The sequence below is a fragment of the Lepisosteus platostomus genome, chromosome 20 (assembly GCF_059453375.1).
Source record: "Lepisosteus platostomus isolate fLepPlt1 chromosome 20, fLepPlt1.hap1, whole genome shotgun sequence".
In the NCBI taxonomy this organism is placed as follows: Eukaryota; Metazoa; Chordata; class Actinopteri; order Semionotiformes; family Lepisosteidae; genus Lepisosteus; species Lepisosteus platostomus.
In genome coordinates, this window is record NC_142630.1 from 7,572,285 (window position 1) to 7,586,197 (window position 13,913).

Below are 13,913 nucleotides of genomic sequence, written 5' to 3' on the forward strand. Positions count from 1 at the left end.
AAGTGACGCCCCCTACCAAAAACATTATTGAGCACTAAAGGAAGCTTAGTACAGTTTGAAATAAAACATTTCAAGATTTGTTTTGCCTTATAACACCCAACAGGACAAATATTGAAACATTCTTCAGCAAAGTTTGTTTTAGAATTCTTTGCATTTCATTACTGAGTTCTGAAGGCTTCTGTTAATCAGGTTTGTGGGATTTTAGGAGGGGGCTCATTAACCCAAAGAAGCACATGAATTGGAAAAAACATTCAGACTTAAATCAAGAAACCAAAAGAAATAAAAGGAATACTTGGCTTGGTCGCTGCTAGAGGTGAATATCCTTTTTGAGCAGTGTTTTTATTCTCCCTTCACAGGTTTAAGATGCAAAGAGGGACCTTACCTGTACCTTTGGTGAGCTCCTTCTCCCCCCCACTCTCTCTGTCTTTGGTTTGGTCCTCCTGGTCTGTGGTGGTCTCACTGGCAGCTTCCACATCCTCACTCAGCTCTCCTAGAGGGGGAGGAGAGGATGGGACATGTAAATCACTTCTCCATTAGAATTGGTTGATACCCTTAAAGGGACAGCATCATTTTTTTTTCTACAGGAGGTTATAACAATCACACCCAGTGATGTCTGTGCACAGGGTTATAAAACCCAAATTTGTTTATTCCAAGAAGATTCTAAAAGGAATGTGCTGTAAAATATAAAATAAAGAGACTTCTTATATACAGTACAGTATACAATTTAATTTACAGAAATGGCACATTTTTGCCTTCAGTATCCCAATAAATCAGTGCATTCTTTATTTTACCTGCTTTTTTATTAAGCTATTTTTAATTTTTAGAGGAACTGTGACTAAGTTAGAACCATGACACAACTTAATCTTCAGTTTCATAAGGCTTTAAAACTAACAAATGCACAGATGGCAGAAATATGCACTCATGTCTGTGGACAGGAAAATAGTGTGGTAAGAGTGCTTAAAATGATAAAAGTGCTCTTTTATTCACCCCAATTCATTAATAAAACTCCACAACGGTCTGTTGGATTACTTACAAATCTGAGCACTTTACATTTTGCAATCTGTTACTGTGTAATTGCACAGGTAATGCAAAAAAATATCATAAATATTTAAAACTTTTCATGCCTATAATTCATTTTTCTGCCAACTCTAACTCCGAATCCCCCTCCTTAAGAGCATTTGGTCAATATGCCAGACCGTTTAAAAGGAATGAACTCTAAACAATGGAGAACCGATAATGTCATCTGTAAGTAATGCAGAAAAAAGGCAGAAAAATAGATAAAACGAGCATCAATCTTATTTATTTCCCTCCAGTGACTCCTTGCACCCCCTCGATGTTACGTTTGTTTAAAAGTAGTGCGACTGATAGATGACAAAATTGATTCCACAACAGTAAACTGCACTGCAGTCAATAAGCCCCGATCAGTTATTACAGAAGTCAGCTAATTCTGGGCAAATGTACTTAAATGATCTTTGAAAACGCTTCCACACTCCACTCTCTACACATTGGATTATTGATATATTGACGATGCAACAACAACAAAAAAATATCCTGTTTAAATATTTATTTCGCCAGTCAATTCCAAACAACTAAGGGAGTCTTTCACTGAGAAGAACGTTTTGTGTATTCAGCAGCAAATCTCAGATGACCTCAAAGACCACAGGCTACTGTAATGAACTTTCACTTTTACTTTTGTTAGATTTTTGAATATTCACTATCAAACAGTTTTCCTCCTAATAATAAACAATAAATGGATTTTCAGAGAAAGGAACTGCAGGTGTATTTAAATAGTATCTTCATATTATTGTGGGGAAAATAAAGCAGCACAGAACCAGAATATCAGTTAAGGTACACAATATTTTTGGCACTGAACTGAACTGAAGAGACGGTCTTTAATTATTTGATTCTTTCCTCTAACAGAAGAGTTCCTGTAACTTTGCCGATAGCTTTGTGATTTACTTTCTAATTTTGCTTCCTTAATCATGCAATCATTTTAACATCCAGTTCCCCGCTATGATTTTCTTTTATTTATCACCTTCTATTGCTTTAATCTAATTCCTGATATAAAGACATGCACTGGAAGAAAAACAAATGGCAAAGACTGGCTTGAGCGAGACACTGTAAATCGAATCACACAAATAAATAGATTCAAAGGGAGCAGGAAAGGGAGGTCTGTCTGTCTCCCCCTGTCCTCCTGCCTCTCATCAGGACGAGAGAGCAGACAGGCTGAGTGTCTTCATTCATCTTCTGCTCCTAATTCAAATTCTATTGTCTTCTTCCTTTTCGAATTAAACAAAAAATACAGACTCTTGGGGATTGTAAGATATGTTCCCTGACAAATTTCAGAAGTAGAAAAAAATCTGAGCTAAGGTTTGCTGCTTGCCTCATTCAATGAAAATATTACATGAGATCCTACGAAACAGTGCTGTACCTGTCAGGTAAAACCTAAAACCTCAAAGAGCTTGTTTTCTACCACAATCATCTACAAGCCTAGGCAGCACCACAATCTCCAGGAGTGCACCTCAATTTCCCCAGTTTTTTGCTTGTAACCTCTGTCTGGAAGGACTTTGCCTGTGTTTATAGCACTACGTACAAGAGATAGCTAAAGTATTAAGCAGCTTATGATTTTCTCATATTTAACAGAACACCATAATGCAGAAGGCAATAATATTTTGATTCCCTTTGATTTGGTATTACTATATTTTATTGCTTTCTAATAATGCACAATGGATTCTGCAAAGAATGATACAAAGAGATGAGTTTTCTATGCTTTATAAATGTAAATTCAAGCTCAAGATACATCTGCATCTATGTATTCCCCCCACGGTAAAAAAACACAGGCTGGAAACATAATGGGGATATGTAAAATGATGACCCATTTTATTCAGAATCCACTTGTATAAATTGGGATGCTTCCATTGCAGACAGAATGTAATTTCACTGTTTGTTATCCTGTTTTAATTATTGATGCTCTCGTAGTGCTTCTGTTATGAAAATCGTTTCCTAAACACAATGTTGCCGAGGTTTTTTTTTTTTGCTGTAGTGGTTTGGAAAAAAGTAATTAAAAACAGCAACAAACAAAACATTTTTTCAAAACAAATCCCACGCCACCCTGGGATTCTATGAGCGTCTGTAATTTTCTCATCGTAGGTAATGTCTTCAAGATTGTTGAAATAATAAAATAATCAAATTAAAAACAGAACGAGTGGACAGAATTGATTTATCTCGCAACCCGGGAAGCAGTAGTTGGGGTCCAATAAATCAGACAACTGTGGCTGGGTTTGTGTTCAGTGGTCCCCAGGCTGGAAAAGCCTGAACCCAGACACTGAATAAATCCATCTTTAATGCCAAAATCCACTGCTTTGCAATGTACTATGACAGGGATATTTTGCTGGTAGATCATTTTAATTCTATTATTTTGTTTTGCAACATTTTTGCATTTAAAAGCACTGATGGTGACAATGTGGTAACACTAGAAGGCTCTCCATTTTCAGTAGAAGTGAAGTAAGAGTAGTGCAGACTTAACAGTTGAGGTTAAAAGATTCTGCTTTATGAATTAATAAAGCAAATTAAATATTTGTGTTTTAACATCTTATAATAACTGACTGGTAATTTGTATGTTTTTTAACTTATTTAGCGATGAAAAGATTTACAAACGGAACGCGTCCAAAACAGCATAAATAAACATTTGCTTTCATCTTTCATTTTTGTCACATTATCTTTATACATATAAAATTAACTATTTACATTATGCCAGCAGATATGGGGGGGGGGGTTATCCAAAAAAAATTGTTTAATGAGAAACACAACAAACAACAAAATAGTCCACACAGAAATATTACTGAATATTCTCTCATAAACCAAAATCAGGTCTCAGTGGGGAGACGAAATGAATCCATGTTTCTCAGTATTTGCTAAACCTCTCTGCCTGTAACCTGAGAGAAAAAGTAAATTTGCATGTTTTTTAAAGACAATGCATGGGTGTGCATGCATACAGTATAGTGTTGTTGCATCTCAGAGCACCTAATGAATAATAATAGAGAGGGGGTACCTTTTATTCCTGTAAAACTCCTGAACTGGCCAAGAGACTGAAGACATTTTTCAAAAAAGGGGTTTGAGTGGGGAGATGCCAAGGATTAATCTGAGGTTAATCTCATGCTGAAAAGTAAAAAAAAAAAAAAAGCATTTTGGCCATGTAGATTTCTTCAGGTGTGTGAAGAAAAGCTCTACGTTCACACGCCTGAAGAAGGCCAAGACGTTCGTACGTTTATAATTCTTTCTTTTTACTGGAGCAAAAAAAAAAGCCCTTGAATGATTTAAAATCACAGACAACAAGGATTGCAACATACAGTCGGGCACAGTCATCAACAAAAAACGTTGATATAATTGTTCAAAGCATATTCGCATATTCTCCACATATTTCTCATCTACAGTAACCCTGCTGATGTTTTTTTCACATTAGTATTACAGCCATGATGATTATGATCAGGATTATTATGATGATGATGATTATTATTGCACTAAAGAGATTTTCATTGACTGTGTCTAATGTCAGCCACTGAAATCACCTCTGTGACACTGACAACAGGAGAACCCTATCAGGGAACAGAGCTTTCCTATCTTAGCCTGATTCTGTGTGCAGCTGTTTCAGTTTCAAAGTGAATGATTGTGTCTGGATTGTGTTGTTAGGTATTATTACTCCGTGCAGACAGTGATCCTGTGTTTAAATAAAGGTATTTAAGTGGGATAACGGGCTTGGAGTAAAAAGTAGATTTAAGTGTTCCCAAGATCCCACTTGCATATTTTTTTCTTTTATTCTGAAGCATGTTTCTATTATGTTACCAAGGCAACTTTCAATTTCCGTCCAACAGAACCCATCCTGCGCTGGCGAAGGAGTCCTAATGATCCCCAGGAAAGAAAAACCAGCCCATAGATAGTTACCACAAACAAGGGCTGAACTACACGGGACAAAAATCCGGAAAAGTCTCAGAGAATTAGTTAAGACATGCTGGGAGACAAACTATGATTAAGGAATAATCCGTAAGTAAGTTTTACACCTTAAAAAGGTTTTATTGTAATTTGAAGCTGTCCCACACTCATGTATAATTCTCCACCAAAGTGGTTTCCTTTCTCAGAACATTATATTAATCCACACATCAGACTTTACAAGATTTTTCCTCACCAGAATACCACAGCTGTCATCTTAACATTCTCCAGACAGATCTCTCGCAGTCAAATAAAGACCTTTTTTTTTCTCCCTCCATTCTAACATTTTGTTTCTGTTTTTCTTCCTTTTGCACAGATATGACATTCTAACCACAAGACTTATAACAATGTAATCTTTGGAACTATATGCATAATCACATAAATTTTAGTCTCTGGGTAGTACTGCATCTTTAAGTGGGGAAAACATGCATTTCACATTTCCTTTCCGACAACATTAGACAATTATTAAAAGCAATGCAGTGATAATTAATAAAAGGTCAAAACTGGCCTAAGAGTAAATTGCAAATGGAAGATGTACATGAAATGTAGTCATAGGTTAGGACTCCAGGGAGATTAATAGAAACACTTAAAGCTATGGTAACAGGCCATTTTAAACCCAAATTTACATTTAAAATAAATACAAATGCCAAAAACCTGAAGGTTTCTTTTTAATTACCTTCATTAACCAGTAAGGGACTTGTGGTGCTAATGTTTTTATCCAAACGAAGGGTGCTTTTACAACAACAAACTTCCCGCAATATCGGCTGATAAGCCTGATCTCACAGATCTAGACATTAAATGGCAAAAAAAAGACTTACATTCTCAGTTTAATTATTTTTCCATTATGGCAAGATGATAATAACTCCATGCCTCCAGCCTGTGGCTGAGTAAATCAGCTTCATTTTTAAATGAAGGTCCCCAACAGAAGGGACAAGCCAGAAGCCAATAGGAAGAGAAAGCGCTGACACACCTGCCAGCCCCAGTGTGCTGGCTTGAGAAATCACTACATGCTTTCTGACTGTTTCAGAGTGTGGAGGCACTGAAAGGCCTATAGGTGTCACCCTACACAAGCTGTGAGACAGCAAGGAGCAGGCAGAGAGGGAGAGATGAAGAGACGGCTTTCAGGGTGCAGAAACACCAGGAAAACAAAAAAAGCGGAGCACAAACGAAGGCGGCAGAACCGTCCGAAAAAGAAAACACGAACAGCCAGCAGGGCCGAAGATGAGGAATTTATCCGAAGACGGGCGAGGAAAGTGGGAAATTGTAGGGAAAAATAAATATAGGCTAAATAGCAAACTCGGTAATCTGAAGCATTCAGCAAAGTGCTTTCCAATGCAAACGACCAGAGCTCTGGAGGGTTCAGAGACCCTGGGTTTGGAGCAAACCACGGACTGACCACACGCTCTCCCTCAGCCTGGCCCACTGAAGAGGGTCCACTCTTCAGTCCACCGCATCACGTCAGAAAAAAAGCTGACAACTGCCTAATTAATTACTGCTCCATTTTAAAACTGCAAAACCACCTCAACTGATTCGCTTCCACAGCTGTGAAGTCCCAGTTTGTGTGCTCAGCACCCAGCCAGAAACAGCCTTACCCTCACTAACATTTGTGCTCATTAATGAATTGATTTTGTTTTTACCAGGTGTCTATGAGTGCCCTGTTATTCCAAGATGCACATCCTCTTCTTTTTATCCTCCACCTCCTTCTATCCCAGGCTGGGTAGCTTCCTTTTTTTTACGCAGTAGTGTCGGATGAAAGCAATCTTATTTCACACCTCACAGCCTCTCTATCTTTTTTCTCCTATTTCTTTTAAAATCCCCCCCCCCAACACCCCTTTCTCCCTAACCCCTCTCGGTGATATGAAAGCAGCACTGAGGCTGGACCGCATGGTGTAAAATGAAAGTGACAGGAGTGTACAACAGGACAATAAGACACGGGCCCCACACTGGGGCCTTTCATGCATTGTCCACTCCTTATATCAGCACCTCCGAGCCCCATCGGTTTGAACTCCCCTTCCCACACACGGCCCCCCCTCAATTATCCACCTCCCACCCCTTCATCTCCCTAAAACACAGCAAACAAGTAAGACTAACACGCCTCCCAGAAAAACAGATCACTACCTTTTGGTACTGTCAGGAACCCCCTCCACCCTGGAAAACCTGAAGGCCAGTCTCACGGCAGGGGCACTTTACACACAGAAGCCCACAAACACTAAGAAGGTAAAAACGGTACCTGTGACAGTCTGACGGGCAGCGCCCCTCCTGCAGGCGTACTGTGTGTCCACAATTCACTTTTCCCCCACTTGTCCGGCTTTTGTCAAACCCCGCATCTCAGTTGAGTTTTATTACACACCCACAAAAAAGGACCTTTCTGAAAACTGACGTGCATACAACTGACAGTTTCAGAGAGGAGACCCCATAAAGGATGGAAAACAATTTTGGCCGTCGACCAGAACAAACAAAACAAAAAAAAAACAGGAAAATCCAAATATGAATATAAACGGTTTCATATATGATATCAAAATAAATGTTCATAGTCATAACAATGATAAATATGCTGCATTAAGAATGCTTAAAAGCAGAAAAAAAAGGTGAATACGGGGGGGGAAATGTACACACAGTATCTCACACGTGTGGACACACAAAAGCAGACACATCAACATGCTGACAAGCACTGACACACAGCAAGCAAACTTCACTGACACGCACGCAGTAGATAGATAGCGCCCCCCCCCACCGCCCAAGCTGGAAAATTAAAGCAGTGTACCTTTGTTGTTTGCTTAAAATGACGCATCTCTCTGGTGGTATGTGCCTAAATTATGTGCAAGATTCCTAACCTGTGTCCGGTACAGCATGCCTCTCCTCCTGGCCCTGACATGACCCCACGAGCAGTAGGACTGATCTAAATGTGAATGAATACTTTGTGTCTCCATGGGGCTGGAGTGAGAGTAAGGGGGGGGTGAAGGGGTGGAAATAGGGGGGTAAGAGCAGCAAATAGCTAAAGAACTTTAAACGGCAAGTTAATAACAAACAGCAGGGATGGTCCACACTGCCTTAGAACAATACCCCCCTCCCCCCTAACCCCCCAACCCCATCATCTTTCGAACCAGCATTTAATTTGATCCCCCCTAGCCTTTCAAAGTCACTGGCCATTTCAGTGGACATTATGCACGCTCAGGTCAATATGGGTCAGGCAGGCTGAATTCATTTGATCTGTTCTTCCCGAAAAAAAAAAAAAAAATAGCGTCCCTAGCTGACGAAAGGGGCTAATGAGGGAAAAAAAAATCAAATTTACACGTGACCGGAATTTTTTTTTCACAATTTAAAATGATCAAATGCCGCGGCGGAAATGCATTTTTAAATAATAAAAACGCTCTTCCCCGGCCAGCTTGTCTGAAAGACAGCCATGGCCATGGAAAAGAATACATATGTAAACACCCCATACGTAGCGTATGAAAATATGCTGAGCCTGGAGAGACGACAACCAGAACAGGAATATATTAATGAGGAAGGTGATGATTATAAACCCCCAAAAAAACAAGACATGGCAGTTTTGAAATCAAAATGGAGACGGTACAAAAGATCAGATCTGTCAATTATTTCTGATAGTTTTTAATCTGCTCTCCCACACATAATTTGCTTCCATCATCAAACAACTGGAGCCCCACACCAGGAAGCTAAGATGGACAAAAAGTGCCCATTATGCACAGAGCAAAGCTGATAAAATAAAGGGCATATGTATATTTAATCAAAATAAGCCAGATAATAGCATTGATGGTCACTGTCATATACTGTAGTAATAGGTTTTGCACAAACATTAAAAATAATCAAATATTGTTAAAAGAGCATCACTGAAGAAGATATATTGTTTTTAAAATATTAGTTTTGTGTTACTGGCACAACAGCATTCACTGTCGTTTGTTACAAAGGCATATTATTATTATTATTATTATTATTATTATTATTATTATTATTATTATTATTATTATTATTGTCAGTGGTAGTTATTATTAATTATTTGAAATTAACTGTTTTGTCTTTTTCCTGTCAATTATTTTAATATGTGTACTTGGGGGTTTACAGCCCAGATTATTCAGGGCTTCTTGATTTTGTCCCAGCTCAACTAAAAACCAAACAAAGAAAAGCCATTAGGCAGTTTGTGACAGATGTACAAACACATTCTAGAGAGAATTCAGTGGTTAGATGTGCTTTTCCCTGCCAAGCACTGGGCTAAAAGCCTGCACCGAGGGCTAGCAGCTCACTGGACACTGCACATGGATGCCTTGAGGTTATTTTGCTACACAAAGAAGGGACAGAGAGCTGCTCGTTCTCTCTCTCTTGCACAAACTGCACTGGCTCACCTATTTCTACATGCGCTGGGAAGGGAGGCGGGGGGCAGGAAGGAAAAAAACATTACCGTTGTCACGAAGGGCAATCACATCAACTCTGAAATATTCACCAGTGGCTCGGAAAATGCGATGGTACAGTTCTGACAGCCGGAGAGGAAGTCCTACGCCCATTTCACAATCGGGATGGAAACATTGGAGGCATTCTGAATATGTATAACCCAGAAAATGTATTGATTTTTCATTTGGCATAAAAAAGACATAAAGTCACATAACCTGAAACTGTCACAGCCCTTTTGTTCATAGCTCATCTCACCCAGTGTTTGGATTTTGCCACAACTGCACTTTAATTACCAGGTAGGCTTCAGACCACTTCCCCAGAGACAGCACTTTTCAGCCCCTCCACTTCTCACAAGACCATGAACGAAGAGCAGCCGACTTTTATCATCACCCCCTTTTTAGATCCATTTTTCAATTTCCTAAAAAAAAAAAATCGAATGCAAATAGCCAGATATTACTGAGAAAAAGTGCTGCAAAATATCACATCAGCATTACGGATGAAAAGCTAAAGTCTGCTCTCTTTTTTAAAAGTAATTTTAGTAAGCCTACCATATGATTCACATACTATTTATTTGGTTGTACTCTATTCATCAATGTGCTTTTCCAAATGTTCCTTTAATCTTGGTATCTGTTACTCTGTTTACCTACCTGTCAGTACATCAGTCATGCATCTCTGTCCATTAACAGGTACTTATCTATTTACTGTTCTCTTTGGTGTCTAGCTATGCACCCATACAGGCAGGATTTCAGCCTGTCTAGTTATTGATCCACTTTTGCATATCTTTGGATTGTATCTACCTATCAGCAGTCTGTGAAGTCCAGGAACTGGGTCTATCAATGTATGCCTATTGTGCACACCCTGAGCTAAGTTAAAATAATAGGCTAAAATTTTTTTGGCATCCATGCTCACTAAAGTCGAGGTAGTGCTATTCATGCTAAAAGCTAACTCACTTGCCCCTCTAAGTTCGAGACCTATCTTTCTCCCTCTGTTTCCCCTCAAACCAACAAATCCAAAAAGTGATTTTTTTCAAAAGCCTCTTTCACTGCTTTAAATTAAGCATTGAAGGTTAAGCAGTGCTTCAGTTCGAAATGTGGTGTACATGAATAAGAAAAGAACGGACGATTTGCAATGTTAACACTTTCAGTATAATGTATGGGAATACCTGCTAATGGACGGTGTAAAACCTGTGTGGAAATCTTTAAAGGTTCCCTCCTTTGTCTACAGAGAAATTCATTAAATACAAATGGAAAAAAGCTCCATTCCATTAAGTTAGGTTGAATAAAAGTTCCTTACTGTAAAGTCCCAGTGCAAACGCATGCTGGCTTGAGTACAGATAAGCTTTTACCATACAGTGACAGGTAAAGCTGCACTGTAGTCAGCTGTACATAAGCAATCTGACAAATCTACACTGCATGGCACACAGTGAACGTAGAAAAGAAGACAGCAACAGGAGAGGGTCTAGAGTTACTGTGACCAAGTGTTTGTTTAAAAACTGATGGACAAACAAATCAGAACCGGCATTTAATCCAAGCATCATTTTGGGATTATAGCCAAGGATTATGATGATGTTCCCTCTGCCATTCTTGTACATAAATGTATTCTGATGATCAAGCTTAAAAACTGCACAGGGCAATTTGACAAGATAATGGTAATTTATAACAATAACATTTTAATCTATTTTACAATGGTATGCTCACTCTGATTGCACATCCAAGTTCACCTCTAAACAAGTTCTCTAAACCTGGGGCTGCAGAAATACAGGTAGTTAAGACTTCTCCGCATACACACACAAACACCACAGGCACAGCAACAGCTGAGCCAAAAAAATCCCTTTCTAGATTACTGGTAAAAGTATTTAAAATGGGCAATGAATAGCTCATAAGAGCACTAAAAAATATCTACATGAATACCACCACTTACAAAAAAAAGTCTTTCCATTCTCCCCCTATCAGGTTCATTTTAATAAAAATTAAACACTCAGTGGTTTCTTTCTCTCCTTTCCTTTTCTTTCTCTCTTTGCATATCCCTTCCATTACTTTCACATGAAATATGAAAAGGCAATATCCTCTCTGCGTTTGTACTGAAGCGTAATGCGATTGTGTTGTCATTTATAGGAAATAATCGCAAACCTCTCTTTCATTTTCCAGTTCAAATAACCATGAAAAATTAGCCTGCAATGTCAGGGGGGACAACAAAGGGACACGTTCAGACTAGCGCTCCACTACTGCGCTTGACATTTCTCTTTAATAGGAAAACGGGTGGTTGTTTCTTTCAGTTTTTTTTTTAATTAAAAAGTTAAACACTTTGATCTGAAAAAATCGGGGCCTTTCTCTTATCGGCAGGGTAAAGGAAGATATAAAATGGTTAAGGGGTTTCAGGGTATCCCTACCCTCTGGATGACTGATCACTGCCTGCGAGAAACTTGAAAAGACCCACAGATCTCAGCTCTGGGCCTCCGCTGCCATCATCTTGCAGCCAGGATAAATCATATTTAAAAAGGAAGGCCTGTCAGCAGACCACCCCCCAAAACCCCGGATTGAAAGCATCAAAGAGCAGAACCAATCCCTGTATAAACAACTGTACATTTCCATAAGCCTAGTACTAATAATGAGGACAGCGTTCATATTAGTAATAATTACTGAGGGTATTTCTCACATGTTTCTGTTTTATAGATTGCTAAAAATGGCACACAGTATGCTAATGATTTTGCATTCAGTTTGCTGCTAATAACACAGACCAGATTCATTTTAAAAATCTGCGTTTTTACCAAAAACAACAACTTTTGTCCTCTCCTATCTTTTCTTTGCATTCATGAGGCAAAGCACATCTCTGAAATCATTCCAGTATTCGGTTGAAAGAAATATTTTTTAAAAAAAGGCAATTTCCTCCTTCTGTTCCCAATCATTCAAACAATTGTGCTCGTGGAATTTCAAGGTTACGGAATTCATCTCCCGATTTCCGTCCAGACTGTGACCCAGACCCAGAGTCACTAGTGGCCTCTGCTGGAGAGGACAGGCCTGCGTGGAACAGGTGTGCTACAGCCTCCCTGCCAAGAGACAGCGCTGGTGTCTTCACATGTGTGCCTGCACACAGCCAGCGCAGGGCTACCAACACATACCATCAGCACTTGGGCATGCCTGCTTGTAATTCTGAACTACAGAAACAATGCAAAACATGCAGCTGGAGCAGTCTGCCCTTAGAAACGAAACCGACACTGAAATATACAGACAGCACTTGGATCACAGGGGACAAATGTGAATATCGAACACTGCAGTCACTCAGCACGTGCATGATGCGTGTTATGTCAAAACATCACGCCTTGCCATCCCACATTTCATACTCATCATGTCTGATCACTTCATTCCACAGCAGTAAACTTTAATATGTACATTTAAAGATTTCTAACCACTTATAAAAAAATCTTTATATTGCATTACACAAAATTGCTTCTCATCAGCTACTTACATATGGCTCAAAATCTAAAAAGCCAGTTTTTATTATGTCATTCTTTTATATTCATTTCATGTCGCCAAAGACCTAGAACTATTTTGCTTTAAACACAAGAAACCGTAAACACAGAAATTGATGCAAATTGTGGAAACAAATGAAATATGGTCTTTGTCTATCCGTTTAGTTATCTGTGTAATCTCAGTAGTCTATCTATCCAATCTCAGATGAGTCTATGCTAATCTAAATTTAATCAGTTTACCAATTTGCTGCGTGGACGCCAGCTCATATGAGTACAAGAGACTCAAAAAAAATGTGCTCCCAAAAGATAATCATGTCAGCACAGGAAGAGTTTGGCCTTCAGTATTCCCTAGCCCCTATCCCCCTCTCTCTCTCTGTCTCTTATTCTCTCTCTTCCTTTCTCCTGCAAGTCCTAATAATGTAAACTGACTGCAGTTCCACAGCCAGCTCTCCTGTATTCAGCACCACCAGCTAGGGTCACACATGTCAAGTGAGCACACTTCATTTCTTTTCAATTTTCTACTGCACACTATTTGGGCTTTTAACTGCAGCCAGACAGTCGTGGAGATTTAATTCTTAGCTGAGCCCCGAAATATCCGCACTTTACAGCCGTTTACTGTTGTAATTCGCTCTCTCTCTCTCTCTCTCTCTGGCACACACACTCTCCGAGCTCTCTGCACGGTCACGTTATTCTGAATGTAGACTCACAGGCCTCCGCAGCTACGGTTGCCTCTGCTCTTGTGGTCTACACAACTGTATCATGGCAAATTGAACTGAAGTATATGGAAAAAATGAAAAGACACAGTCAGTTATAATCAAATGTATTACAGAAAACATATACTGTATATCTGTCTGGGACGGACTGAGGTCCAGTCCAGGGTATATCCCGCCCTGTGCCCAGTGCTTCCTGGGATAGACCCCAGGCCTCTGAGACCCTGAATTGGATAAGCGGTTACTGAGAGCGATGTGAAGTATATCTGTTTGAATACACTTTCTTTTTTAATTTTGTGTTATGTTAGGGCTTGAAGGATTCTTTTCTTGTACTGGTGTTAGGG

The 13,913-nt window shown here is 39.3% G+C and overlaps 1 protein-coding gene across 9 annotated transcripts in view; it reads right to left on the reverse strand.

The window, feature by feature from the left end:
* Window positions 1–13,913, reverse strand: part of zfhx3b (zinc finger homeobox 3b) — a 371,071-nt gene that overhangs the window by 35,435 nt on the left and 321,723 nt on the right. For 8 of the 9 annotated variants that reach the window (XM_088614170.1, XM_088614174.1, XM_088614173.1 and 5 more), the window contains one exon: window positions 383–490. In XM_088614170.1, the coding sequence (XP_088470296.1) occupies window positions 383–490 (108 nt within the window). The remainder of the gene's footprint in view (window positions 1–382; window positions 491–13,913) is intronic. The other variant, XM_088614175.1, reaches the window with a different exon arrangement.